Source organism: Hippoglossus hippoglossus, chromosome 18 (genome assembly GCF_009819705.1).
Source record: "Hippoglossus hippoglossus isolate fHipHip1 chromosome 18, fHipHip1.pri, whole genome shotgun sequence".
NCBI lineage: Eukaryota > Metazoa > Chordata > Actinopteri > Pleuronectiformes > Pleuronectidae > Hippoglossus > Hippoglossus hippoglossus.
Genome location: NC_047168.1, coordinates 3311974 through 3334897, shown reverse-complemented (window position 1 = coordinate 3334897; position 22924 = coordinate 3311974). Strand labels below are relative to the sequence as shown.

Below are 22924 nucleotides of genomic sequence, written 5' to 3'. Positions count from 1 at the left end.
AGTTACCTTTTTATAACATGTTTATTTCTTTCAACGCCAGTTTTGCACAGACCTGTTTGTCAAATTGAAAAAAGGGAGATGAAGTGAAGGAATCAGATTGGTTGTTGATGTCTGTGAAGAGTGCAGTTGTCAGGGTGATGGTATTTCTCAACGTAACTGTTATCGTTATTGCCTGTGAAGCTGCTTCGACTCTTGTGCTATGCTACTGAACCTGTGTGATGGCATTCACTTCCGTTTTGTGCCCTGTAATTCCAGTGACGTCCCCATCAGGCCTCTCCACCTCCAGACTGCACTTTCATACGTAAATGCCTGGAGCACTTAAAGCTTAAATATGAGATGTGCTCTAGATTTAACGAAACAGGAAGTTATCATCTCAGCTCGTTTCGTGGCTAGCGACAGATGGTCTGTTTGTGCTTCATTGTGCTGCAGGGTTTCTGATCGCTCTTCTCTTTGCACACATCCCCCACCAAGTGTGGTGACTCACCGCAGGACTGCAATAAAGCTTTTGGCACATATACGTAGGCCTCTGAGTTGTGCCTCGCATCACCAGTTCATATCAGCACTCGGTAGGTTTAAATGGTTTGGCCATTTTCCATGAAGTGCCCCCCCAGCTCCACTAACACTACAAAAAACACAGTTTAATCAATCCACAGGCGTCAAAAAACAAATTCAATCATATTTAAATTCAATGAAGGAGTCTAATATACTGTTATCGATCTGTTGGATTATCTGGATGTCTTTACTTTCCTGGGCTCTGTTTGATTTGCATTGTCTTTATTTTTCTCATTGAGACCTGTGTACTGCAGAGGAGTGATGGACACATGGAGACAAGGGAGCGTCACCATGCAACTGTATCTCACTTGAAATGGTTTTATTAAAATAAAGAGCTGTACATAACCAACCAGGTGCGACCATTTTATTGTTGAATGGCTACGTTTCCCAGAGGACCTTTCATCCACTCTAAGTAGCAAATGTGTTTGACAGATGATGAGTAGAGTGAGAGTGAGTCATTTTCTCGAGGTTCACATTACAGTGTTTTAGTCAATTGTTGACTATAAAAATTATGACCTGTGCTGTAATTGTGATGAGTCATGTTGCAGAATTTCTGATGGACTTTTTCTTCTTCTGTTGTTCATCTCTTTGAATCAAAGGAGTCTGTGTTAAAGGAGCAATACACCAATTTTACAAATGAGGTTCGGTCATAGGGGGTTGAACTCTGCATGAGGAAACAGTTACACACACACACACACACACACACACACACGTCTCCAAGACTTCAAAGGACACCACAATGTCTTAGATTGATTTCATAAACGTAACCATAGTAACTACTTGCCTAGCCCTGAAACCAAGGTCCCCACAACACAAGTAATACCTGGACCACACATGCACACACGGTGAGGCCAATGGTCGTATGGTATATATACTGTAAATATGTGTTTGTGTGTGTATAATACATATATATTAGAACACAGGACAAGGTGAATATCCCTTGTACGTTTGAAGGTCCTCCGCACTAGTTAAGAGGCCAGATGATGTAAGCTTAGCCGATGTTAGAGACACATCTTCAGTTGTGTACCTTAACGTCAACAGGTGTCTTTGCCTTTTAATAGTAAATACCAGAAACAATAATTTATAAAGTGTATATGTGTGTGTGGTTTGAGCTGAATCTCCGACCACAACTGCATTTCCTCTGCGATCCATCAAACAAGCTGAGTGGAAAGTTTCTCTCGCACTTCGGCCCCTTAAAAACCACAACACCCTCCCTCCTCCACACCAGCGACACCTTTTTCTTTCTTTAAAAAACAAGATTGTTGATCTCAATAAACATAAACCCGCAACACATTTTTCTCAGAAGCCCCTAACAGCAGTTGTGCTCTTTATCTCCATCACCATCATCTCCAGACATTTACATCGAGCCGCCATGAGGGCCCTTCACGTCCTGCTGCTGTGTGTCCTGGGAGCTGCACTGCTCTCCTCAGTGCTCTGCAACAGTAAGACGGACTTATATGTTAATATTTAAACATGTTCTGTGTCAGAGGTGTTGTTGTCTTATTGGTCGACATTTGTCTTTTCAGATGCACTGGGTCCTGATGAATGCTGCTTCGGTTTTTACCGAGGACAACTGAGGAAAGCTAGAATCAGTTCCTATCACAATACTGATTACAGGTGTCCGAGGAAGGCCGTCCTGTAAGTGCTGATTAATGAGTTTACATCACCATCATTATGTGTAATACACCAACGTAAATAAGTGACTTTGAATACATGTTTGATTCCACTTTAGAAGAAGGAAATCTATTTGTCATTACTTTTAAATAATACATTCTAATTTTGGTCGACTGCTTATGTGCATTATACATCTGCTGTTCTGTCATTTCTGCATTTACTCCGAAATACAGTTATTTTCTTATTTCTTGAAGCTATTTAGCATCCTTTCAAAATGTTCATAAAAAAACAATAGCAATCCTCAAGATGACATTAACATCTCCCCCCCTTTGTTTCAGTTTTACGACAAAGAAGTCTCTTAGAATCTGTGTGGATCCAAAGCTCCAGTGGGTTCAGAGCATCGTGAAACGTTTGGATGAAGAATCCTTGTAAACCAGCTGCCCGTCTGCAAATCAACAAAAACAAGAAGAAGTTACTCCTGTGTCTGTTGCTGCATCAAATCAAATTCTGTGAAATGATTTCACTGTTAATGTGCAAACCTGCCATGACTGATCCCAGCTTCTGTTTGCTCACTGTCTTTTGTGTTTGTATTATCCACAATTATCATAAAGAATAAACATTATACATTTACAGTTGATCGTGTCAGAACTTTGTCTCGTCTCCTCTCAGATAGAAAACAAATGTGAGAAAAAATCTTAATACCTGGTGTTTATGGCTATATTATAATGCAGCAAAAAGAAATGTTTCAAAGGTCTAATCCTGTGTTCCTCTATGGAAGCCCTGGGAGGCAAATTAATACTTTTAAAAGAATTAGCTTTCTCTTGCATTTTCCTCTCCCATTTTTTTTAACCTGTGAAAAAAGAGAAACCAGATTTTTTTTTTTTCAAACAGAAGTTTAATTAAAGTATAGTTAATCTTGTTATTTTTTAAACTGAGTAAACTAATAAACTATAGCCCTGGCTGTTGTTTGATGGAATACAACATGGTGCTGTGCATTGATGGCTTCTTCTCTTATTTCAGCTTCCTGTCACACGTATCAGAATCAGAATCATGTCTTAATGGCAACAAACCACGTCGATGCAACTCTTATTGTGCACAGCATTTTAAAAGTCATATGAACATAAAAACTACAAAGACGTCGATATTACATAATGACACGATAAACTATGGACAGGACTAAATCACATACAGTAGAGTAACAGTGCAGCGTCTTTAAAGTGTCCATGATGGTTGTTGCACTGAATGGACTGACTCAACAGTATATGGTGGAGGTTTTATCCCCATATAACCCTGCTCACACGTTTGGACCCTCTGGCAGGGGCTGTTTAACTGTTCCAGACTCTCAGCTGAAGACGATCGGGGCCAGAGCTTTGAAATAAGAGCTCAGAGGTTTTGGAACACCTTGCCTGAGGAAATACAACAGACTGAGTCAGGAGCTTCAAAGCTGAAAATGCCCTTTAATCGTATTGCATATCCTGATTTAACCTCATTCTAGTTTTATTATTGTAATGGTTGGTCTATGACTATTTTTATTTGACGTTATTTTAGGTATTCTTACTTTTCTGTCTTTTATATGTGAAGCAGTTTGTACCTGTTTGTTGAGACCCCCCCACCAAGTGTGGTGCCTCACCGCAGGACTGCAATAAAGCTTTTGGCACATATACGTAGGCCTCTGAGTTGTGCCTCGCATCACCAGTTCATATCAGCACTCGGTAGGTTTAAATGGTTTGTCCATTTTCCATGAAGTGCCCCCCCAGCTCCACTAACACTACACAAAACACAGTTTAATCAATCCACAGGCGTCAAAAAACAAATTCAATCATATTTAAATGCAATGAAGGAGTCTAATATACTGTTATCGATCTGTTGGATTATCTGGATGTCTTTACTTTCCTGGGCTCTGTGTGTTTTGCATTGTCTTTATTTTTCTCATTGAGACCTGTGTACTGCAGAGGAGTGATGGACACATGGAGACAAGGGAGCGTCACCATGCAACTGTATCTCACTTGAAATGGTTTTATTAAAATAAAGAGCTGTACATAACCAACCAGGTGCGACCATTTTATTGTTGAATGGCTACGTTTCCCAGAGGACCTTTCATCCACTCTAAGTAGCAAATGTGTTTGACAGATGATGAGTAGAGTGAGAGTGAGTCATTTTCTCGAGGTTCACATTACAGTGTTTTAGTCAATTGTTGAGTTTAAAAATTATGACCTGTGCTGTAATTGTGATGAGTCATGTTGTAGAATTTCTGATGGACTTCTTCTTCTGTTGTTAATCTCTTTGAATCAAAGGAGTCTGTGTTAAAGGAGCAATACACCAATTTAACAAATGAGGTTCGGTCATAGGGGGTTGAACTCTGCATGAGGAAACAGTTACACACACACACACACACACACACACACACACACACACACACACACACACACACACACACACACACACACACGTCTCCAAGACTTCAAAGGACACCACAATGTCTTGGAACACACGTGCACACACGGTGAGGCCAATGGTCGTATGGTATATATACTGTAAATATGTGTTTGTGTGTGTATAATACATATATATTAGAACACAGGACAAGGTGAATATCCCTTGTACGTTTGAAGGTCCTCCACACTAGTTAAGAGGCCAGATGATGTAAGCTTAGCTGATGTTAGAGACACATCTTCAGTTGTGTACCTTAACGTCAACAGGTGTTTTTGCCTTTTAATAGTAAATACCAGAAACAATAATTTATAAAGTGTATATGTGTGTGTGGTTTGAGCTGAATCTCCGACCACAACTGCATTTCCTCTGCGATCCATCAAACAAGCTGAGTGGAAAGTTTCTCTCGCACTTCGGCCCCTTAAAAACCACAACACCCTCCCTCCTCCACACCAGCGACACCTTTTTCTTTCTTAAAAAAAAAAGATTGTTGATCTCAATAAACATAAACCCGCAACACATTTTTCTCAGAAGCCCCTAACAGCAGCCGTGCTCTTTATCTCCATCACCATCAGCTCCAGACATTTACATCGAGCCGCCATGAGGGCCCTTCACGTCCTGCTGCTGTGTGTCCTGGGAGCTGCACTGCTCTCCTCAGTGCTCTGCAACAGTAAGACTTATATGTTAATACTTAAACATGTTCTGTGTCGGAGGTGTTGTTGTCTTATTGGTCGACATTTGTCTTTTCAGATGGACTGGGTCCTGATGACTGCTGCTTCGGTTTTTACCGAGGAGAACTGGCGAAAGCTAGAATCAGTTCCTATCAAGACACTGATTCCAGGTGTCCGAGGAAGGCCGTCCTGTAAGTGCTGATTAATGAGTTTACATCACCATCATTATGTGTAATACACCAACGTAAATAAGTGACTTTGAATACATGTTTAATTCCACTTTAGAAGAGGGAAATCTATTTGTCATTACTTTTAAATAATACATTCTAATTTTGGTCGATTGCTTATGTGCATTATACATCTGCTGCTCTGTCATTTCTGCATTTACTCCGAAATACAGTTATTTTCTTATTTCTTGAAGCTATTTAGCATCCTTTCAAAATGTTCATAAAAAAACAATAGCAATCCTCAAGATGACATTAACATCTCCCCCTTTGTTTCAGTTTTATGACAAAGAGGTCTCGTAAAATCTGTGTGGATCCAAAGCTCCAGTGGGTTCAGAGCATCATGCAACAATTGGATGAAGAATCCTTGTAAACCAGCTGCCCGTCTGCAAATCAACAAAAACAAGAAGAAGTTACTCCTGTGTCTGTTGCTGCATCAAATCAAATTCTGTGAAATGATTTCACTGTTAATGTGCAAACCTGCCATGACTGATCCCAGCTTCTGTTTGCTCACTGTCTTTTGTGTTTGTATTATCCACAATTATCATAAAGAATAAACATTATACATTTACAGTTGATCGTGTCAGAACTTTGTCTCGTCTCCTCTCAGATAGAAAACAAATGTGAGAAAAAATCTTAATACCTGGTGTTTATGGCTATATTATAATGCAGCCAAAAGAAATGTTTCAAAGGTCTAATCCTGTGTTCCTCTATGGAAGCCCTGGGAGGCAAATTAATACTTTTAAAAGAATTAGCTTTCTCTTGCATTTTCCTCTCCCATTTTTTTTAACCTGTGAAAAAAGAGAAACCAGATTTTTTTTTTTCAAACAGAAGTTTAATTAAAGTATAGTTAATCTTGTTCTTTTTTAAACTGAGTAAACTAATAAACTATAGCCCTGGCTGTTGTTTGATGGAATACAACATGGTGCTGTGCATTGATGGCTTCTTCTCTTATTTCAGCTTCCTGTCACACGTATCAGAATCAGAATCATGTCTTAATGGCAACAAACCACGTCGATGCAACTCTTATTGTGCACTGCATTTTAAAACTCATATGAACATAAAAACTACAAAGACGTCGACATTACATAATGACACACGATAAACTATGGACAGGACTAAATCACATACAGTAGAGTAACAGTGCAGCGTCTTTAAAGTGTCCATGATGGTTGTTGCAGAGAGATCAGGGGCCTTATGGCTGTGGGGAAGAAACTGCTTTTTAAACAGAACGATTTGGTGCATAAGGATCTGCATCGCCACCTAGTGGGTTGCAGTTGAAATAGCTGGTGAGCAGGATGGGAGATGTTTTTATTTTTTTGAGCCCTTGTGATGTTGCGTTTGTTGGTACAGTGATTCAACTGATGGGACCCAGATATAATACGGCTGTGGTCCACTTCAGGCAGTGATGTGGCACTTCTGGCCTTCTTGTGGCAAAATGGATAAAACTGCCCACCAATAACAAATGTGGCCCAAATATCCCAAAACAAATGTGGGCCTTTCTTTTTAGTAAACATGCGGTGCTCTAGGTTAAAGTTTAATCTAAAGTGGCCCACGTGGTAAATGGTGAATATGGCACAAAATAAATCCGGGCCACCTTTGGAATCTTTGGTTAGCATTTTGGTATTGCTCTGTTTTACCCGTGGCTGCCCAAGTGCCATCATTCCATGTGGGGTGTGTATGTGGGTTGTGGGCAAAATCTGGGGCAGAACTATTTTCCTATGTGTTGATCCACACGCTGAATGAATTCCTTAACTCTTGAACCTCCTCCATAGGGAGAAGGGAAACTGTGGGAATAATCGTCATCAATGATGTAAGTGTTTTTTTTTTTTTCAACTAGACTGTTTGAGTAGTTGAGACAAGTGGAAGTATGTTCTGACTCTTTATGTGTGTTGCCTCAGGTTTACCTTACATTTCTTTCCCCTTTTCTTCTCTTGGGCACGGTGGCCTGAATTTTCACTTTTCAGTAAGTGGGTTAGTTCCTTTATAAAAGGAGATCAGAAACAAATGACTTCCAAAGCACTGAATGGACTGACTCAACAGTATATGGTGGAGGTTTTATCCCCATATAACCCTGCTCACACGTTTGGACCCTCTGGCAGGGGCTGTTTAACTGTTCCAGACTCTCAGCTGAAGACGATCGGGGCCAGAGCTTTGAAATAAGAGCTCAGAGGTTTTGGAACACCTTGCCTGAGGAAATACAACAGACTGAGTCAGGAGCTTCAAAGCTGAAAATGCCCTTTAATCGTATTGCATATCCTGATTTAACCTCATTCTAGTTTTATTATTGTAATGGTTGGTCTATGACTATTTTTGTTTTACATTATTGTAGGTATTCTTACTTGTCTGTCTTTTATATGTGAAGCAGTTTGTACCTGTTTGTTGAGACCTCCCCCCCCCCCCCCACCAAGTGTGGTGCCTCATCGCAGGACTGCAATAAAGCTTTTGGCACATATACGTAGGCCTCTGAGTTGTGCCTTGCATCACCAGTTCATATCAGCACTCTGTAGGTTTAAATGGTTTGTCCATTTTCCATGAAGTGCCCCCCCAGCTCCACTAACACTACAAAAAACACAGTTTAATCAATCCAAAGGCGTCAAAAAACAAATTCAATCATATTTAAATTCAATGAAGGAGTCTAATATACTGTTATCGATCTGTTGGATTATCTGGATGTCTTTACTTTCCTGGGCTCTGTGTGTTTTGCATTGTCTTTATTTTTCTCATTGAGACCTGTGTACTGCAGAGGAGTGATGGACACATGGAGACAAGGGAGCGTCACCATGCAACTGTATCTCACTTGAAATGGTTTTATTAAAATAAAGAGCTGTACATAACCAACCAGGTGCGACCATTTTATTGTTGAATGGCTACGTTTCCCAGAGGACCTTTCATCAACTCTAAGTAGCAAATGTGTTTGACAGATGATGAGTAGAGTGAGAGTGAGTCATTTTCTCGAGGTTCACATTACAGTGTTTTAGTCAATTGTTGAGTTTAAAAATTATGACCTGTGCTGTAATTGTGATGAGTCATGTTGCAGAATTTCTGATGGACTTCTTCTTCTTCTGTTGTTCATCTCTTTGAATCAAAGGAGTCTGTGTTAAAGGAGCAATGCACCAATTTTACAAATGAGGTTGGGTCATAGGGGGTTGAACTCTGCATGAGGAAACAGTTACACACACACACACACACACACACACGTCTCCAAGACTTCAAAGGACACCACAATGTCTTGGACCACACGTGCACACACGGTGAGGCCAATGGTCGTATGGTATATATACTGTAAATATGTGTTTGTGTGTGTATAATACATATATATTAGAACACAGGACAAGGTGAATATCCCTTGTACGTTTGAAGGTCCTCCGCACTAGTTAAGAGGCCAGATGATGTAAGCTTAGCCGATGTTAGAGACACATCTTCAGTTGTGTACCTTAACGTCAACAGGTGTCTTTGCCTTTTAATAGTAAATACCAGAAACAATAATTTATAAAGTGTATATGTGTGTGTGGTTTGAGCTGAATCTCCGACCACAACTGCATTTCCTCTGCGATCCATCAAACAACACCCTCCCTCCTCCACACCAGCGACACCTTTTTCTTTCTTTAAAAAACAAGATTGTTGATCTCAATAAATATAAACCCGCAACCCATTTTTCTCAGAAGCCCCTAACAGCAGCCGTGCTCTTCATCTCCATCACCATCATCTCCAGACATTTACATCGAGCCGCCATGAGGGCCCTTCACGTCCTGCTGCTGTGTGTCCTGGGAGCTGCACTGCTCTCCTCAGTGCTCTGCAACAGTAAGACTTATATGTTAATATTTAAACATGTTCTGTGTCGGAGGTGTTGTTGTCTTATTGGTCGACATTTGTCTTTTCAGATGGACTGGGTCCTGATGACTGCTGCTTCGGTTTTTACCGAGGAGAACTGGCGAAAGCTAGAATCAGTTCCTATCAAGACACTGATTCCAGGTGTCCGAGGAAGGCCGTCCTGTAAGTGCTGATTAATGAGTTTACATCACCATCATTATGTGTAATACACCAACGTAAATAAGTGACTTTGAATACATGTTTGATTCCACTTTAGAAGAAGGAAATCTATTTGTCATTACTTTTAAATAATACATTCTAATTTAGGTCGACTGCTTATGTGCATTATACATCTGCTGCTCTGTCATTTCTGCATTTACTCCGAAATACAGTTATTTTCTTATTTCTTGAAGCTATTTAGCATCCTTTCAAAATGTTCATAAAAAAACAATAGCAATCCTCAAGATGACATTAACATCTCCCCCTTTGTTTCAGTTTTATGACAAAGAAGTCTCTTAAAATCTGTGTGGATCCAAAGCTCCCGTGGGTTCAGAGCATCATGCAACAATTGGATGAAGAATCCTTGTAAACCAGCTGCCCGTCTGCAAATCAACAAAAACAAGAAGAAGTTACTCCTGTGTCTGTTGCTGCATCAAATCAAATTCTGTGAAACGATTTCACTGTTAATGTGCAAACCTGCCATGACTGATCCCAGCTTCTGTTTGCTCACTGTCTTTTGTGTTTGTATTATCCACAATTATCATAAAGAATAAACATTATACATTTACAGTTGATCGTGTCAGAACTTTGTCTCGTCTCCTCTCAGATAGAAAACAAATGTGAGAAAAAATCTTAATACCTGGTGTTTATGGCTATATTATAATGCAGCCAAAAGAAATGTTTCAAAGGTCTAATCCTGTGTTCCTCTATGGAAGCCCTGGGAGGCAAATTAATACTTTTAAAAGAATTAGCTTTCTCTTGCATTTTCCTCTCCCATTTTTTTTAACCTGTGAAAAAAGAGAAACCAGATTTTTTTTTTTCAAACAGAAGTTTAATTAAAGTATAGTTAATCTTGTTATTTTTTAAACTGAGTAAACTAATAAACTATAGCCCTGGCTGTTGTTTGATGGAATACAACATGGTGCTGTGCATTGATGGCTTCTTCTCTTATTTCAGCTTCCTGTCACACGTATCAGAATCAGAATCATGTCTTAATGGCAACAAACCACGTCGATGCAACTCTTATTGTGCACTGCATTTTAAAAGTCATATGAACATAAAAACTACAAAGACGTCGATATTACATAATGACACACGATAAACTATGGACAGGACTAAATCACATACAGTAGAGTAACAGTGCAGCGTCTTTAAAGTGTCCATGATGGTTGTTGCACTGAATGGACTGACTCAACAGTATATGGTGGAGGTTTTATCCCCATATAACCCTGCTCACATGTTTGGACCCTCTGGCAGGGGCTGTTTAACTGTTCCAGACTCTCAGCTGAAGACGATCGGGGCCAGAGCTTTGAAATAAGAGCTCAGAGGTTTTGGAACACCTTGCCTGAGGAAATACAACAGACTGAGTCAGGAGCTTCAAAGCTGAAAATGCCCTTTAATCGTATTGCATATCCTGATTTAACCTCATTCTAGTTTTATTATTGTAATGGTTGGTCTATGACTATTTTTATTTGACGTTATTTTAGGTATTCTTACTTTTCTGTCTTTTATATGTGAAGCAGTTTGTACCTGTTTGTTGAGACCCCCCCCCCCCCCCCCCCCCCACCAAGTGTGATGACTCACCGCAGGACTGCAATAAAGCTTTTGGCACATATACGTAGGCCTCTGAGTTGTGCCTCGCATCACCAGTTCATATCAGCACTCGGTAGGTTTAAATGGTTTGTCCATTTTCCATGAAGTGCCCCCCCAGCTCCACTAACACTACAAAAAACACAGTTTAATCAATCCACAGGCGTCAAAAAACAAATTCAATCATATTTAAATTCAATGAAGGAGGTTAATATACTGTTATCGATCTGTTGGATTATCTGGATGTCTTTACTTTCCTGGGCTCTGTGTGTTTTGCATTGTCTTTATTTTTCTCTTTGAGATCTGTGTACTGCAGAGGAGTGATGGACACATGGAGACAAGGGAGCGTCACCATGCAACTGTATCTCACTTGAAATGGTTTTATTAAAATAAAGAGCTGTACATAACCAACCAGGTGCGACCATTTTATTGTTGAATGGCTACGTTTCCCAGAGGACCTTTCATCCACTCTAAGTAGCAAATGTGTTTGACAGATGATGAGTAGAGTGAGAGTGAGTCATTTTCTCGAGGTTCACATTAAAGTGTTTTAGTCAATTGTTGAGTTTAAAAATTATGACCTGTGCTGTAATTGTGATGAGTCATGTTGCAGAATTTCTGATGGACTTCTTCTTCTTCTGTTGTTCATCTCTTTGAATCAAAGGAGTCTGTGTTAAAGGAGCAATACACCAATTTTACAAATGAGGTTCGGTCATAGGGGGTTGAACTCTGCATGAGGAAACAGTGACACACACACACACACGTCTCCAAGACTTCAAAGGACACCACAATGTCTTAGATTGATTTCCTAAACGTAACCATAGTAACTACTTGCCTAGCCCTGACCTGAAACCAAGGTCCCCACAACACAAGTAATACCTGGACCACACGTGCACACACGGTGAGGCCAATGGTCGTATGGTATATATACTGTAAATATGTGTTTGTGTGTGTATAATACATATATATTAGAACACAGGACAAGGTGAATATCCCTTGTACGTTTGAAGGTCCTCCGCACTAGTTAAGAGGCCAGATGATGTAAGCTTAGCCGATGTTAGAGACACATCTTCAGTTGTGTACCTTAACGTCAACAGGTGTTTTTGCCTTTTAATAGTAAATACCAGAAACAATAATTTATAAAGTGTATATGTGTGTGTGGTTTGAGCTGAATCTCCGACCACAACTGCATTTCCTCTGCGATCCATCAAACAACACCCTCCCTCCTCCACACCAGCGACACCTTTTTCTTTCTTTAAAAAACAAGATTGTTGATCTCAATAAATATAAACCCGCAACCCATTTTTCTCAGAAGCCCCTAACAGCAGCTGTGCTCTTCATCTCCATCACCATCATCTCCAGACATTTACATCGAGCCGCCATGAGGGCCCTTCACGTCCTGCTGCTGTGTGTCCTGGGAGCTGCACTGCTCTCCTCAGTGCTCTGCAACAGTAAGACGGACTTATATGTTAATACTTAAACATGTTCTGTGTCGGAGGTGTTGTTGTCTTATTGGTCGACATTTGTCTTTTCAGATGGACTGGGTCCTGATGACTGCTGCTTCGGTTTTTACCAAGGAGAACTGGCGAAAGCTAGAATCAGTTCCTATCAAGACACTGATTCCAGGTGTCCGAGGAAGGCCGTCCTGTAAGTGTTGATTAATGAGTTTACATCACCATCATTATGTGTAATACACCAACGTAAATAAGTGACTTTGAATACATGTTTGATTCCACTTTAGAAGAGGGAAATCTATTTGTCATTACTTTTAAATAATACATTCTAATTTAGGTCGACTGCTTATGTGCATTATACATCTGCTGCTCTGTCATTTCTGCATTTACTCCGAAATACAGTTATTTTCTTATTTCTTGAAGCTATTTAGCATCCTTTCAAAATGTTCATAAAAAAACAATAGCAATCCTCAAGATGACATTAACATCTCCCCCTTTGTTTCAGTTTTACGACAAAGAAGTCTCATGAAATCTGTGTGGATCCAAAGCTCCCGTGGGTTCAGAGCATCATGCAACAATTGGATGAAGAATCCGCGTAAACCAGCTGCCCGTCTGCAAATCAACAAAAACAAGAAGAAGTTACTCCTGTGTCTGTTGCTGCATCAAATCAAATTCTGTGAAACGATTTCACTGTTAATGTGCAAACCTGCCATGACTGATCCCAGCTTCTGTTTGCTCACTGTCTTTTGTGTTTGTATTATCCACAATTATCATAAAGAATAAACATTATACATTTACAGTTGATCGTGTCAGAACTTTGTCTCGTCTCCTCTCAGATAGAAAACAAATGTGAGAAAAAATCTCAATACCTGGTGTTTATGGCTATATTATAATGCAGCCAAAAGAAATGTTTCAAAGGTCTAATCCTGTGTTCCTCTATGGAAGCCCTGGGAGGCAAATTAATACTTTTAAAAGAATTAGCTTTCTCTTGCATTTTCCTCTCCCATTTTTTTTAACCTGTGAAAAAAGAGAAACCAGATTTTTTGTTTTTCAAACAGAAGTTTAATTAAAGTATAGTTAATCTTGTTCTTTTTTAAACTGAGTAAACTAATAAACTATAGCCCTGGCTGTTGTTTGATGGAATACAACATGGTGCTGTGCATTGATGGCTTCTTCTCTTATTTCAGCTTCCTGTCACACGTATCAGAATCAGAATCATGTCTTAATGGCAACAAACCACGTCGATGCAACTCTTATTGTGCACTGCATTTTAAAACTCATATGAACATAAAAACTACAAAGACGTCGACATTACATAATGACACACGATAAACTATGGACAGGACTAAATCACATACAGTAGAGTAACAGTGCAGCGTCTTTAAAGTGTCCATGATGGTTGTTGCAGAGAGATCAGGGGCCTTATGGCTGTGGGGAAGAAACTGCTTTTTAAACAGAACGATTTGGTGCATAAGGATCTGCATCGCCACCTAGTGGGTTGCAGTTGAAATAGCTGGTGAGCAGGATGGGAGATGTTTTTATTTTTTTGAGCCCTTGTGATGTTGCGTTTGTTGGTACAGTGATTCAACTGATGGGACCCAGATATAATACGGCTGTGGTCCACTTCAGGCAGTGATGTGGCACTTCTGGCCTTCTTGTGGCAAAATGGATAAAACTGCCCACCAATAACAAATGTGGCCCAAATATCCCAAAACAAATGTGGGCCTTTCTTTTTAGCAAACATGCGGTGCTCTAGGTTAAAGTTTAATCTAAAGTGGCCCACGTGGTAAATGGTGAATATGGCACAAAATAAATCCGGGCCACCTTTGGAATCTTTGGTTAGCATTTTGGTATTGCTCTGTTTTACCCGTGGCTGCCCAAGTGCCATCATTCCATGTGGGGTGTGTATGTGGGTTGTGGGCAAAATCTGGGGCAGAACTATTTTCCTATGTGTTGATCCACACGCTGAATGAATTCCTTAACTCTTGAACCTCCTCCATAGGGAGAAGGGAAACTTTGGGAATAATCGTCATCAATGATGTAAGTGTTTTTTTTTTTTTCAACTAGACTGTTTGAGTAGTTGAGACAAGTGGAAGTATGTTCTGACTCTTTATGTGTGTTGCCTCAGGTTTACCTTACATTTCTTTCCCCTTTTCTTCTCTTGGGCACGGTGGCCTGAATTTTCACTTTTCAGTAAGTGGGTTAGTTCCTTTATAAAAGGAGATCAGAAACAAATGACTTCCAAAGCACTGAATGGACTGACTCAACAGTATATGGTGGAGGTTTTATCCCCATATAACCCTGCTCACACGTTTGGACCCTCTGGCAGGGGCTGTTTAACTGTTCCAGACTCTCAGCTGAAGACGATCGGGGCCAGAGCTTTGAAATAAGAGCTCAGAGGTTTTGGAACACCTTGCCTGAGGAAATACAACAGACTGAGTCAGGAGCTTCAAAGCTGAAAATGCCCTTTAATCGTATTGCATATCCTGATTTAACCTCATTCTAGTTTTATTATTGTAATGGTTGGTCTATGACTATTTTTATTTGACGTTATTTTAGGTATTCTTACTTTTCTGTCTTTTATATGTGAAGCAGTTTGTACCTGTTTGTTGAGACCCCCCCCCCCACCAAGTGTGATGACTCACCGCAGGACTGCAATAAAGCTTTTGGCACATATACGTAGGCCTCTGAGTTGTGCCTTGCATCACCAGTTCATATCAGCACTTGGTAGGTTTAAATGGTTTGTCCATTTTCCATGAAGTGCCCCCCCAGCTCCACTAACACTACAAAAAACACAGTTTAATCAATCCACAGGCGTCAAAAAACAAATTCAATCATATTTAAATTCAATGAAGGAGGTTAATATACTGTTATCGATCTGTTGGATTATCTGGATGTCTTTACTTTCCTGGGCTCTGTGTGTTTTGCATTGTCTTTATTTTTCTCTTTGAGATCTGTGTACTGCAGAGGAGTGATGGACACATGGAGACAAGGGAGCGTCACCATGCAACTGTATCTCACTTGAAATGGTTTTATTAAAATAAAGAGCTGTACATAACCAACCAGGTGCGACCATTTTATTGTTGAATGGCTACGTTTCCCAGAGGACCTTTCATCCACTCTAAGTAGCAAATGTGTTTGACAGATGATGAGTAGAGTGAGAGTGAGTCATTTTCTCGAGGTTCACATTAAAGTGTTTTAGTCAATTGTTGAGTTTAAAAATTATGACCTGTGCTGTAATTGTGATGAGTCATGTTGCAGAATTTCTGATGGACTTCTTCTTCTTCTGTTGTTCATCTCTTTGAATCAAAGGAGTCTGTGTTAAAGGAGCAATACACCAATTTTACAAATGAGGTTCGGTCATAGGGGGTTGAACTCTGCATGAGGAAACAGTGACACACACACACACACGTCTCCAAGACTTCAAAGGACACCACAATGTCTTAGATTGATTTCCTAAACGTAACCATAGTAACTACTTGCCTAGCCCTGACCTGAAACCAAGGTCCCCACAACACAAGTAATACCTGGACCACACGTGCACACACGGTGAGGCCAATGGTCGTATGGTATATATACTGTAAATATGTGTTTGTGTGTGTATAATACATATATATTAGAACACAGGACAAGGTGAATATCCCTTGTACGTTTGAAGGTCCTCCGCACTAGTTAAGAGGCCAGATGATGTAAGCTTAGCCGATGTTAGAGACACATCTTCAGTTGTGTACCTTAACGTCAACAGGTGTTTTTGCCTTTTAATAGTAAATACCAGAAACAATAATTTATAAAGTGTATATGTGTGTGTGGTTTGAGCTGAATCTCCGACCACAACTGCATTTCCTCTGCGATCCATCAAACAACACCCTCCCTCCTCCACACCAGCGACACCTTTTTCTTTCTTTAAAAAACAAGATTGTTGATCTCAATAAATATAAACCCGCAACCCATTTTTCTCAGAAGCCCCTAACAGCAGCTGTGCTCTTCATCTCCATCACCATCATCTCCAGACATTTACATCGAGCCGCCATGAGGGCCCTTCACGTCCTGCTGCTGTGTGTCCTGGGAGCTGCACTGCTCTCCTCAGTGCTCTGCAACAGTAAGACTTATATGTTAATACTTAAACATGTTCTGTGTCGGAGGTGTTGTTGTCTTATTGGTCGACATTTGTCTTTTCAGATGGACTGGGTCCTGATGACTGCTGCTTCGGTTTTTACCAAGGAGAACTGGCGAAAGCTAGAATCAGTTCCTATCAAGACACTGATTCCAGGTGTCCGAGGAAGGCCGTCCTGTAAGTGCTGATTAATGAGTTTACATCACCATCATTATGTGTAATACACCAACGTAAATAAGTGACTTTGAATACATGTTTGATTCCACTTTAGAAGAGGGAAATCTATTTGTCATTACTTTTAAATAATACATTCTAATTTAGGTCGACTGCTTATGTGCATTATACATCTGCTGCTCTGTCATTTCTGCATTTACTCCGAAATACAGTTATTTTCTTATTTCTTGAAGCTATTTAGCATCCTTTCAAAATGTTCATAAAAAAACAATAGCAATCCTCAAGATGACATTAACATCTCCCCCTTTGTTTCAGTTTTACGACAAAGAAGTCTCATGAAATCTGTGTGGATCCAAAGCTCCCGTGGGTTCAGAGCATCATGCAACAATTGGATGAAGAATCCTTGTAAACCAGCTGCCCGTCTGCAAATCAACAAAAACAAGAAGAAGTTACTCCTGTGTCTGTTGCTGCATCAAATCAAATTCTGTGAAACGATTTCACTGTTAATGTGCAAACCTGCCATGACTGATCCCAGCTTCTGTTTGCTCACTGTCTTTTGTGTTTGTATTATCCACAATTATCATAAAGAATAAACATTATACATTTACAGTTGATCGTGTCAGAACTTTGTCTCGTCTCCTCTCAGATAGAAAACAAATGTGAGAAAAAATCTCAATACCTGGTGTTTATGGCTATATTATAATGCAGCCAAAAGAAATGTTTCAAAGGTCTAATCCTGTGTTCCTCTATGGAAGCCCTGGGAGGCAAATTAATACTTTTAAAAGAATTAGCTTTCTCTTGCATTTTCCTCTCCCATTTTTTTTAACCTGTGAAAAAAGAGAAACCAGATTTTTTGTTTTTCAAACAGAAGTTTAATTAAAGTATAGTTAATCTTGTTATTTTTTAAACTGAGTAAACTAATAAACTATAGCCCTGGCTGTTGTTTGATGGAATACAACATGGTGCTGTGCATTGATGGCTTCTTCTCTTATTTCAGCTTCCTGTCACACGTATCAGAATCAGAATCATGTCTTAATGGCAACAAACCACGTCGATGCAACTCTTATTGTGCACTGCATTTTAAAACTCATATGAACATAAAAACTACAAAGACGTCGACATTACATAATGACACACGATAAACTATGGACAGGACTAAATCACATACAGTAGAGTAACAGTGCAGCGTCTTTAAAGTGTCCATGATGGTTGTTGCAGAGAGATCAGGGGCCTTATGGCTGTGGGGAAGAAACTGCTTTTTAAACAGAACGATTTGGTGCATAAGGATCTGCAGCGCCACCTAGTGGGTTGCAGTTGAAATAGCTGGTGAGCAGGATGGGAGATGTTTTTATTTTTTTGAGCCCTTGTGATGTTGCGTTTGTTGGTACAGTGATTCAACTGATGGGACCCAGATATAATACGGCTGTGGTCCACTTCAGGCAGTGATGTGGCACTTCTGGCCTTCTTGTGGCAAAATGGATAAAACTGCCCACCAATAACAAATGTGGCCCAAATATCCCAAAACAAATGTGGGCCTTTCTTTTTAGTAAACATGCGGTGCTCTAGGTTAAAGTTTAATCTAAAGTGGCCCACGTGGTAAATGGTGAATATGGCACAAAATAAATCCGGGCCACCTTTGGAATCTTTGGTTAGCATTTTGGTATTGCTCTGTTTTACCCGTGGCTGCCCAAGTGCCATCATTCCATGTGGGGTGTGTATGTGGGTTGTGGGCAAAATCTGGGGCAGAACTATTTTCCTATGTGTTGATCCACACGCTGAATGAATTCCTTAACTCTTGAACCTCCTCCATAGGGAGAAGGGAAACTGTGGGAATAATCGTCATCAATGATGTAAGTGTTTTTTTTTTTTTCAACTAGACTGTTTGAGTAGTTGAGACAAGTGGAAGTATGTTCTGACTCTTTATGTGTGTTGCCTCAGGTTTACCTTACATTTCTTTCCCCTTTTCTTCTCTTGGGCACGGTGGCCTGAATTTTCACTTTTCAGTAAGTGGGTTAGTTCCTTTATAAAAGGAGATCAGAAACAAATGACTTCCAAAGCACTGAATGGACTGACTCAACAGTATATGGTGGAGGTTTTATCCCCATATAACCCTGCTCACATGTTTGGACCCTCTGGCAGGGGCTGTTTAACTGTTCCAGACTCTCAGCTGAAGACGATCGGGGCCAGAGCTTTGAAATAAGAGCTCAGAGGTTTTGGAACACCTTGCCTGAGGAAATACAACAGACTGAGTCAGCAGCTTCAAAGCTGAAAATGCCCTTTAATCGTATTGCATATCCTGATTTAACCTCATTCTAGTTTTATTATTGTAATGGTTGGTCTATGACTATTTTTGTTTTACATTATTGTAGGTATTCTTACTTGTCTGTCTTTTATATGTGAAGCAGTTTGTACCTGTTTGTTGAGACCTCCCCCCCCCCCCCCCCCCACCAAGTGTGGTGCCTCATCGCAGGACTGCAATAAAGCTTTTGGCACATATACGTAGGCCTCTGAGTTGTGCCTTGCATCACCAGTTCATATCAGCACTCTGTAGGTTTAAATGGTTTGGCCATTTTCCATGAAGTGCCCCCCCAGCTCCACTAACACTACACAAAACACAGTTTAATCAATCCACAGGCGTCAAAAAACAAATTCAATCATATTTAAATTCAATGAAGGAGTCTAATATACTGTTATCGATCTGTTGGATTATCTGGATGTCTTTACTTTCCTGGGCTCTGTGTGTTTTGCATTGTCTTTATTTTTCTCATTGAGACCTGTGTACTGCAGAGGAGTGATGGACACATGGAGACAAGGGAGCGTCACCATGCAACTGTATCTCACTTGAAATGGTTTTATTAAAATAAAGAGCTGTACATAACCAACCAGGTGCGACCATTTTATTGTTGAATGGCTACGTTTCCCAGAGGACCTTTCATCAACTCTAAGTAGCAAATGTGTTTGACAGATGATGAGTAGAGTGAGAGTGAGTCATTTTCTCGAGGTTCACATTAAAGTGTTTTAGTCAATTGTTGAGTTTAAAAATTATGACCTGTGCTGTAATTGTGATGAGTCATGTTGCAGAATTTCTGATGGACTTCTTCTTCTTCTGTTGTTCATCTCTTTGAATCAAAGGAGTCTGTGTTAAAGGAGCAATACACCAATTTTACAAATGAGGTTCGGTCATAGGGGGTTGAACTCTGCATGAGGAAACAGTTACACACACACGTCTCCAAGACTTCGAAGGACACCACAATGTCTTGGAACACACGTGCACACACGGTGAGGCCAATGGTCGTATGGTATATATACTGTAAATATGTGTTTGTGTGTGTATAATACATATATATTAGAACACAGGACAAGGTGAATATCCCTTGTACGTTTGAAGGTCCTCCGCACTAGTTAAGAGGCCAGATGATGTAAGCTTAGCCGATGTTAGAGACACATCTTCAGTTGTGTACCTTAACGTCAACAGGTGTTTTTGCCTTTTAATAGTAAATACCAGAAACAATAATTTATAAAGTGTATATGTGTGTGTGGTTTGAGCTGAATCTCCGACCACAACTGCATTTCCTCTGCGATCCATCAAACAACACCCTCCCTCCTCCACACCAGCGACACCTTTTTCTTTCTTTAAAAAACAAGATTGTTGATCTCAATAAATATAAACCCGCAACCCATTTTTCTCAGAAGCCCCTAACAGCAGCCGTGCTCTTCATCTCCATCACCATCATCTCCAGACATTTACATCGAGCCGCCATGAGGGCCCTTCACTTCCTGCTGCTGTGTGTCCTGGGAGCTGCACTGCTCTCCTCAGTGCTCTGCAACAGTAAGACTTATATGTTAATACTTAAACATGTTCTGTGTCGGAGGTGTTGTTGTCTTATTGGTCGACATTTGTCTTTTCAGATGGACTGGGTCCTGATGACTGCTGCTTCGGTTTTTACCGAGGAGAACTGGCGAAAGCTAGAATCAGTTCCTATCAAGACACTGATACCAGGTGTCCGAGGAAGGCCGTCCTGTAAGTGTTGATTAATGAGTTTACATCACCATCATTATGTGTAATACACCAACGTAAATAAGTGACTTTGAATACATGTTTGATTCCACTTTAGAAGAGGGAAATCTATTTGTCATTACTTTTAAATAATACATTCTAATTTAGGTCGACTGCTTATGTGCATTATACATCTGCTGCTCTGTCATTTCTGCATTTACTCCGAAATACAGTTATTTTCTTATTTCTTGAAGCTATTTAGCATCCTTTCAAAATGTTCATAAAAAAACAATAGCAATCCTCAAGATGACATTAACATCTCCCCCTTTGTTTCAGTTTTACGACAAAGAAGTCTCTTAAAATCTGTGTGGATCCAAAGCTCCAGTGGGTTCAGAGCATCATGCAACAATTGGATGAAGAATCCTTGTAAACCAGCTGCCCGTCTGCAAATCAACAAAAACAAGAAGAAGTTACTCCTGTGTCTGTTGCTGCATCAAATCAAATTCTGTGAAACGATTTCACTGTTAATGTGCAAACCTGCCATGACTGATCCCAGCTTCTGTTTGCTCACTGTCTTTTGTGTTTGTATTATCCACAATTATCATAAAGAATAAACATTATACATTTACAGTTGATCGTGTCAGAACTTTGTCTCGTCTCCTCTCAGATAGAAAACAAATGTGAGAAAAAATCTTAATACCTGGTGTTTATGGCTATATTATAATGCAGCCAAAAGAAATGTTTCAAAGGTCTAATCCTGTGTTCCTCTATGGAAGCCCTGGGAGGCAAATTAATACTTTTAAAAGAATTAGCTTTCTCTTGCATTTTCCTCTCCCATTTTTTTTAACCTGTGAAAAAAGAGAAACCAGATTTTTTTTTTTCAAACAGAAGTTTAATTAAAGTATAGTTAATCTTGTTATTTTTTAAACTGAGTAAACTAATAAACTATAGCCCTGGCTGTTGTTTGATGGAATACAACATGGTGCTGTGCATTGATGGCTTCTTCTCTTATTTCAGCTTCCTGTCACACGTATCAGAATCAGAATCATGTCTTAATGGCAACAAACCACGTCGATGCAACTCTTATTGTGCACAGCATTTTAAAACTCATATGAACATAAAAACTACAAAGACGTCGATATTACATAATGACACACGATAAACTATGGACAGGACTAAATCACATACAGTAGAGTAACAGTGCAGCGTCTTTAAAGTGTCCATGATGGTTGTTGCACTGAATGGACTGACTCAACAGTATATGGTGGAGGTTTTATCCCCATATAACCCTGCTCACACGTTTGGACCCTCTGGCAGGGGCTGTTTAACTGTTCCAGACTCTCAGCTGAAGACGATCGGGGCCAGAGCTTTGAAATAAGAGCTCAGAGGTTTTGGAACACCTTGCCTGAGGAAATACAACAGACTGAGTCAGCAGCTTCAAAGCTGAAAATGCCCTTTAATCGTATTGCATATCCTGATTTAACCTCATTCTAGTTTTATTATTGTAATGGTTGGTCTATGACTATTTTTATTTGACGTTATTTTAGGTATTCTTACTTTTCTGTCTTTTATATGTGAAGCAGTTTGTACCTGTTTGTTGAGACCCCCCCCCCCCCCCCCCCACCAAGTGTGGTGACTCACCGCAGGACTGCAATAAAGCTTTTGGCACATATACGTAGGCCTCTGAGTTGTGCCTTGCATCACCAGTTCATATCAGCACTCGGTAGGTTTAAATGGTTTGTCCATTTTCCATGAAGTGCCCCCCCAGCTCCACTAACACTACACAAAACACAGTTTAATCAATCCACAGGCGTCAAAAAACAAATTCAATCATATTTAAATTCAATGAAGGAGTCTAATATACTGTTATCGATCTGTTGGATTATCTGGATGTCTTTACTTTCCTGGGCTCTGTGTGTTTTGCATTGTCTTTATTTTTCTCATTGAGACCTGTGTACTGCAGAGGAGTGATGGACACATGGAGACAAGGGAGCGTCACCATGCAACTGTATCTCACTTGAAATGGTTTTATTAAAATAAAGAGCTGTACATAACCAACCAGGTGCGACCATTTT

The 22924-nt window shown here is 40.0% G+C and overlaps 6 protein-coding genes across 6 annotated transcripts; all 6 read left to right on the top strand.

Annotated features, from left to right (window-relative positions):
* Positions 1-1858: 1858 nt before the first annotated feature.
* LOC117779255 (eotaxin-like) lies at positions 1859-2801 on the top strand. Its single transcript, XM_034615293.1, has 3 exons — positions 1859-1994; positions 2079-2190; positions 2505-2801. The coding sequence occupies exons 1-3, from the start codon at positions 1925-1927 to the stop codon at positions 2596-2598; spliced, it is 276 nt and encodes a 91-aa protein (XP_034471184.1). The 5' UTR covers positions 1859-1924; the 3' UTR covers positions 2599-2801.
* Positions 2802-5092: 2291 nt separating this feature from the next.
* Positions 5093-6067, top strand: LOC117779261 (eotaxin-like). Its single transcript, XM_034615299.1, has 3 exons — positions 5093-5266; positions 5347-5458; positions 5771-6067. The coding sequence occupies exons 1-3, from the start codon at positions 5197-5199 to the stop codon at positions 5862-5864; spliced, it is 276 nt and encodes a 91-aa protein (XP_034471190.1). The 5' UTR covers positions 5093-5196; the 3' UTR covers positions 5865-6067.
* Positions 6068-9150: 3083 nt separating this feature from the next.
* On the top strand, positions 9151-9923 carry LOC117779258 (eotaxin-like). Its single transcript, XM_034615295.1, has 3 exons — positions 9151-9295; positions 9376-9487; positions 9800-9923. Exons 1-3 carry the CDS (start codon positions 9226-9228, stop codon positions 9891-9893), a joined length of 276 nt encoding a protein of 91 aa, XP_034471186.1. The 5' UTR covers positions 9151-9225; the 3' UTR covers positions 9894-9923.
* A 2494-nt stretch (positions 9924-12417) lies between these two features.
* On the top strand, positions 12418-13360 carry LOC117779260 (eotaxin-like). Its single transcript, XM_034615298.1, has 3 exons — positions 12418-12561; positions 12646-12757; positions 13070-13360. The coding sequence occupies exons 1-3, from the start codon at positions 12492-12494 to the stop codon at positions 13161-13163; spliced, it is 276 nt and encodes a 91-aa protein (XP_034471189.1). The 5' UTR covers positions 12418-12491; the 3' UTR covers positions 13164-13360.
* Positions 13361-16520: 3160 nt separating this feature from the next.
* Positions 16521-17291, top strand: LOC117779257 (eotaxin-like). The gene is made up of 3 exons (XM_034615294.1): positions 16521-16663; positions 16744-16855; positions 17168-17291. Exons 1-3 carry the CDS (start codon positions 16594-16596, stop codon positions 17259-17261), a joined length of 276 nt encoding a protein of 91 aa, XP_034471185.1. The 5' UTR covers positions 16521-16593; the 3' UTR covers positions 17262-17291.
* A 3246-nt stretch (positions 17292-20537) lies between these two features.
* On the top strand, positions 20538-21309 carry LOC117779259 (eotaxin-like). Its single transcript, XM_034615296.1, has 3 exons — positions 20538-20681; positions 20762-20873; positions 21186-21309. Exons 1-3 carry the CDS (start codon positions 20612-20614, stop codon positions 21277-21279), a joined length of 276 nt encoding a protein of 91 aa, XP_034471187.1. The 5' UTR covers positions 20538-20611; the 3' UTR covers positions 21280-21309.
* Positions 21310-22924: the final 1615 nt, after the last annotated feature.

Bases quoted from the DNA above. Each gene is read 5' to 3' on its own strand.
- LOC117779255 (XM_034615293.1), top strand. From the start codon at position 1,925: ATGAGGGCCCTTCACGTCCTGCTGCTGTGTGTCCTGGGAGCTGCACTG. The intron at 1,995-2,078 runs GTAAGACGGACT...TTGTCTTTTCAG, and splicing joins CTCCTCAGTGCTCTGCAACA to ATGCACTGGGTCCTGATGAA. The intron at 2,191-2,504 runs GTAAGTGCTGAT...CCTTTGTTTCAG, and splicing joins TGTCCGAGGAAGGCCGTCCT to TTTTACGACAAAGAAGTCTC.
- LOC117779261 (XM_034615299.1), top strand. From the start codon at position 5,197: ATGAGGGCCCTTCACGTCCTGCTGCTGTGTGTCCTGGGAGCTGCACTG. The intron at 5,267-5,346 runs GTAAGACTTATA...TTGTCTTTTCAG, and splicing joins CTCCTCAGTGCTCTGCAACA to ATGGACTGGGTCCTGATGAC. The intron at 5,459-5,770 runs GTAAGTGCTGAT...CCTTTGTTTCAG, and splicing joins TGTCCGAGGAAGGCCGTCCT to TTTTATGACAAAGAGGTCTC.
- LOC117779258 (XM_034615295.1), top strand. From the start codon at position 9,226: ATGAGGGCCCTTCACGTCCTGCTGCTGTGTGTCCTGGGAGCTGCACTG. The intron at 9,296-9,375 runs GTAAGACTTATA...TTGTCTTTTCAG, and splicing joins CTCCTCAGTGCTCTGCAACA to ATGGACTGGGTCCTGATGAC. The intron at 9,488-9,799 runs GTAAGTGCTGAT...CCTTTGTTTCAG, and splicing joins TGTCCGAGGAAGGCCGTCCT to TTTTATGACAAAGAAGTCTC.
- LOC117779260 (XM_034615298.1), top strand. From the start codon at position 12,492: ATGAGGGCCCTTCACGTCCTGCTGCTGTGTGTCCTGGGAGCTGCACTG. The intron at 12,562-12,645 runs GTAAGACGGACT...TTGTCTTTTCAG, and splicing joins CTCCTCAGTGCTCTGCAACA to ATGGACTGGGTCCTGATGAC. The intron at 12,758-13,069 runs GTAAGTGTTGAT...CCTTTGTTTCAG, and splicing joins TGTCCGAGGAAGGCCGTCCT to TTTTACGACAAAGAAGTCTC.
- LOC117779257 (XM_034615294.1), top strand. From the start codon at position 16,594: ATGAGGGCCCTTCACGTCCTGCTGCTGTGTGTCCTGGGAGCTGCACTG. The intron at 16,664-16,743 runs GTAAGACTTATA...TTGTCTTTTCAG, and splicing joins CTCCTCAGTGCTCTGCAACA to ATGGACTGGGTCCTGATGAC. The intron at 16,856-17,167 runs GTAAGTGCTGAT...CCTTTGTTTCAG, and splicing joins TGTCCGAGGAAGGCCGTCCT to TTTTACGACAAAGAAGTCTC.
- LOC117779259 (XM_034615296.1), top strand. From the start codon at position 20,612: ATGAGGGCCCTTCACTTCCTGCTGCTGTGTGTCCTGGGAGCTGCACTG. The intron at 20,682-20,761 runs GTAAGACTTATA...TTGTCTTTTCAG, and splicing joins CTCCTCAGTGCTCTGCAACA to ATGGACTGGGTCCTGATGAC. The intron at 20,874-21,185 runs GTAAGTGTTGAT...CCTTTGTTTCAG, and splicing joins TGTCCGAGGAAGGCCGTCCT to TTTTACGACAAAGAAGTCTC.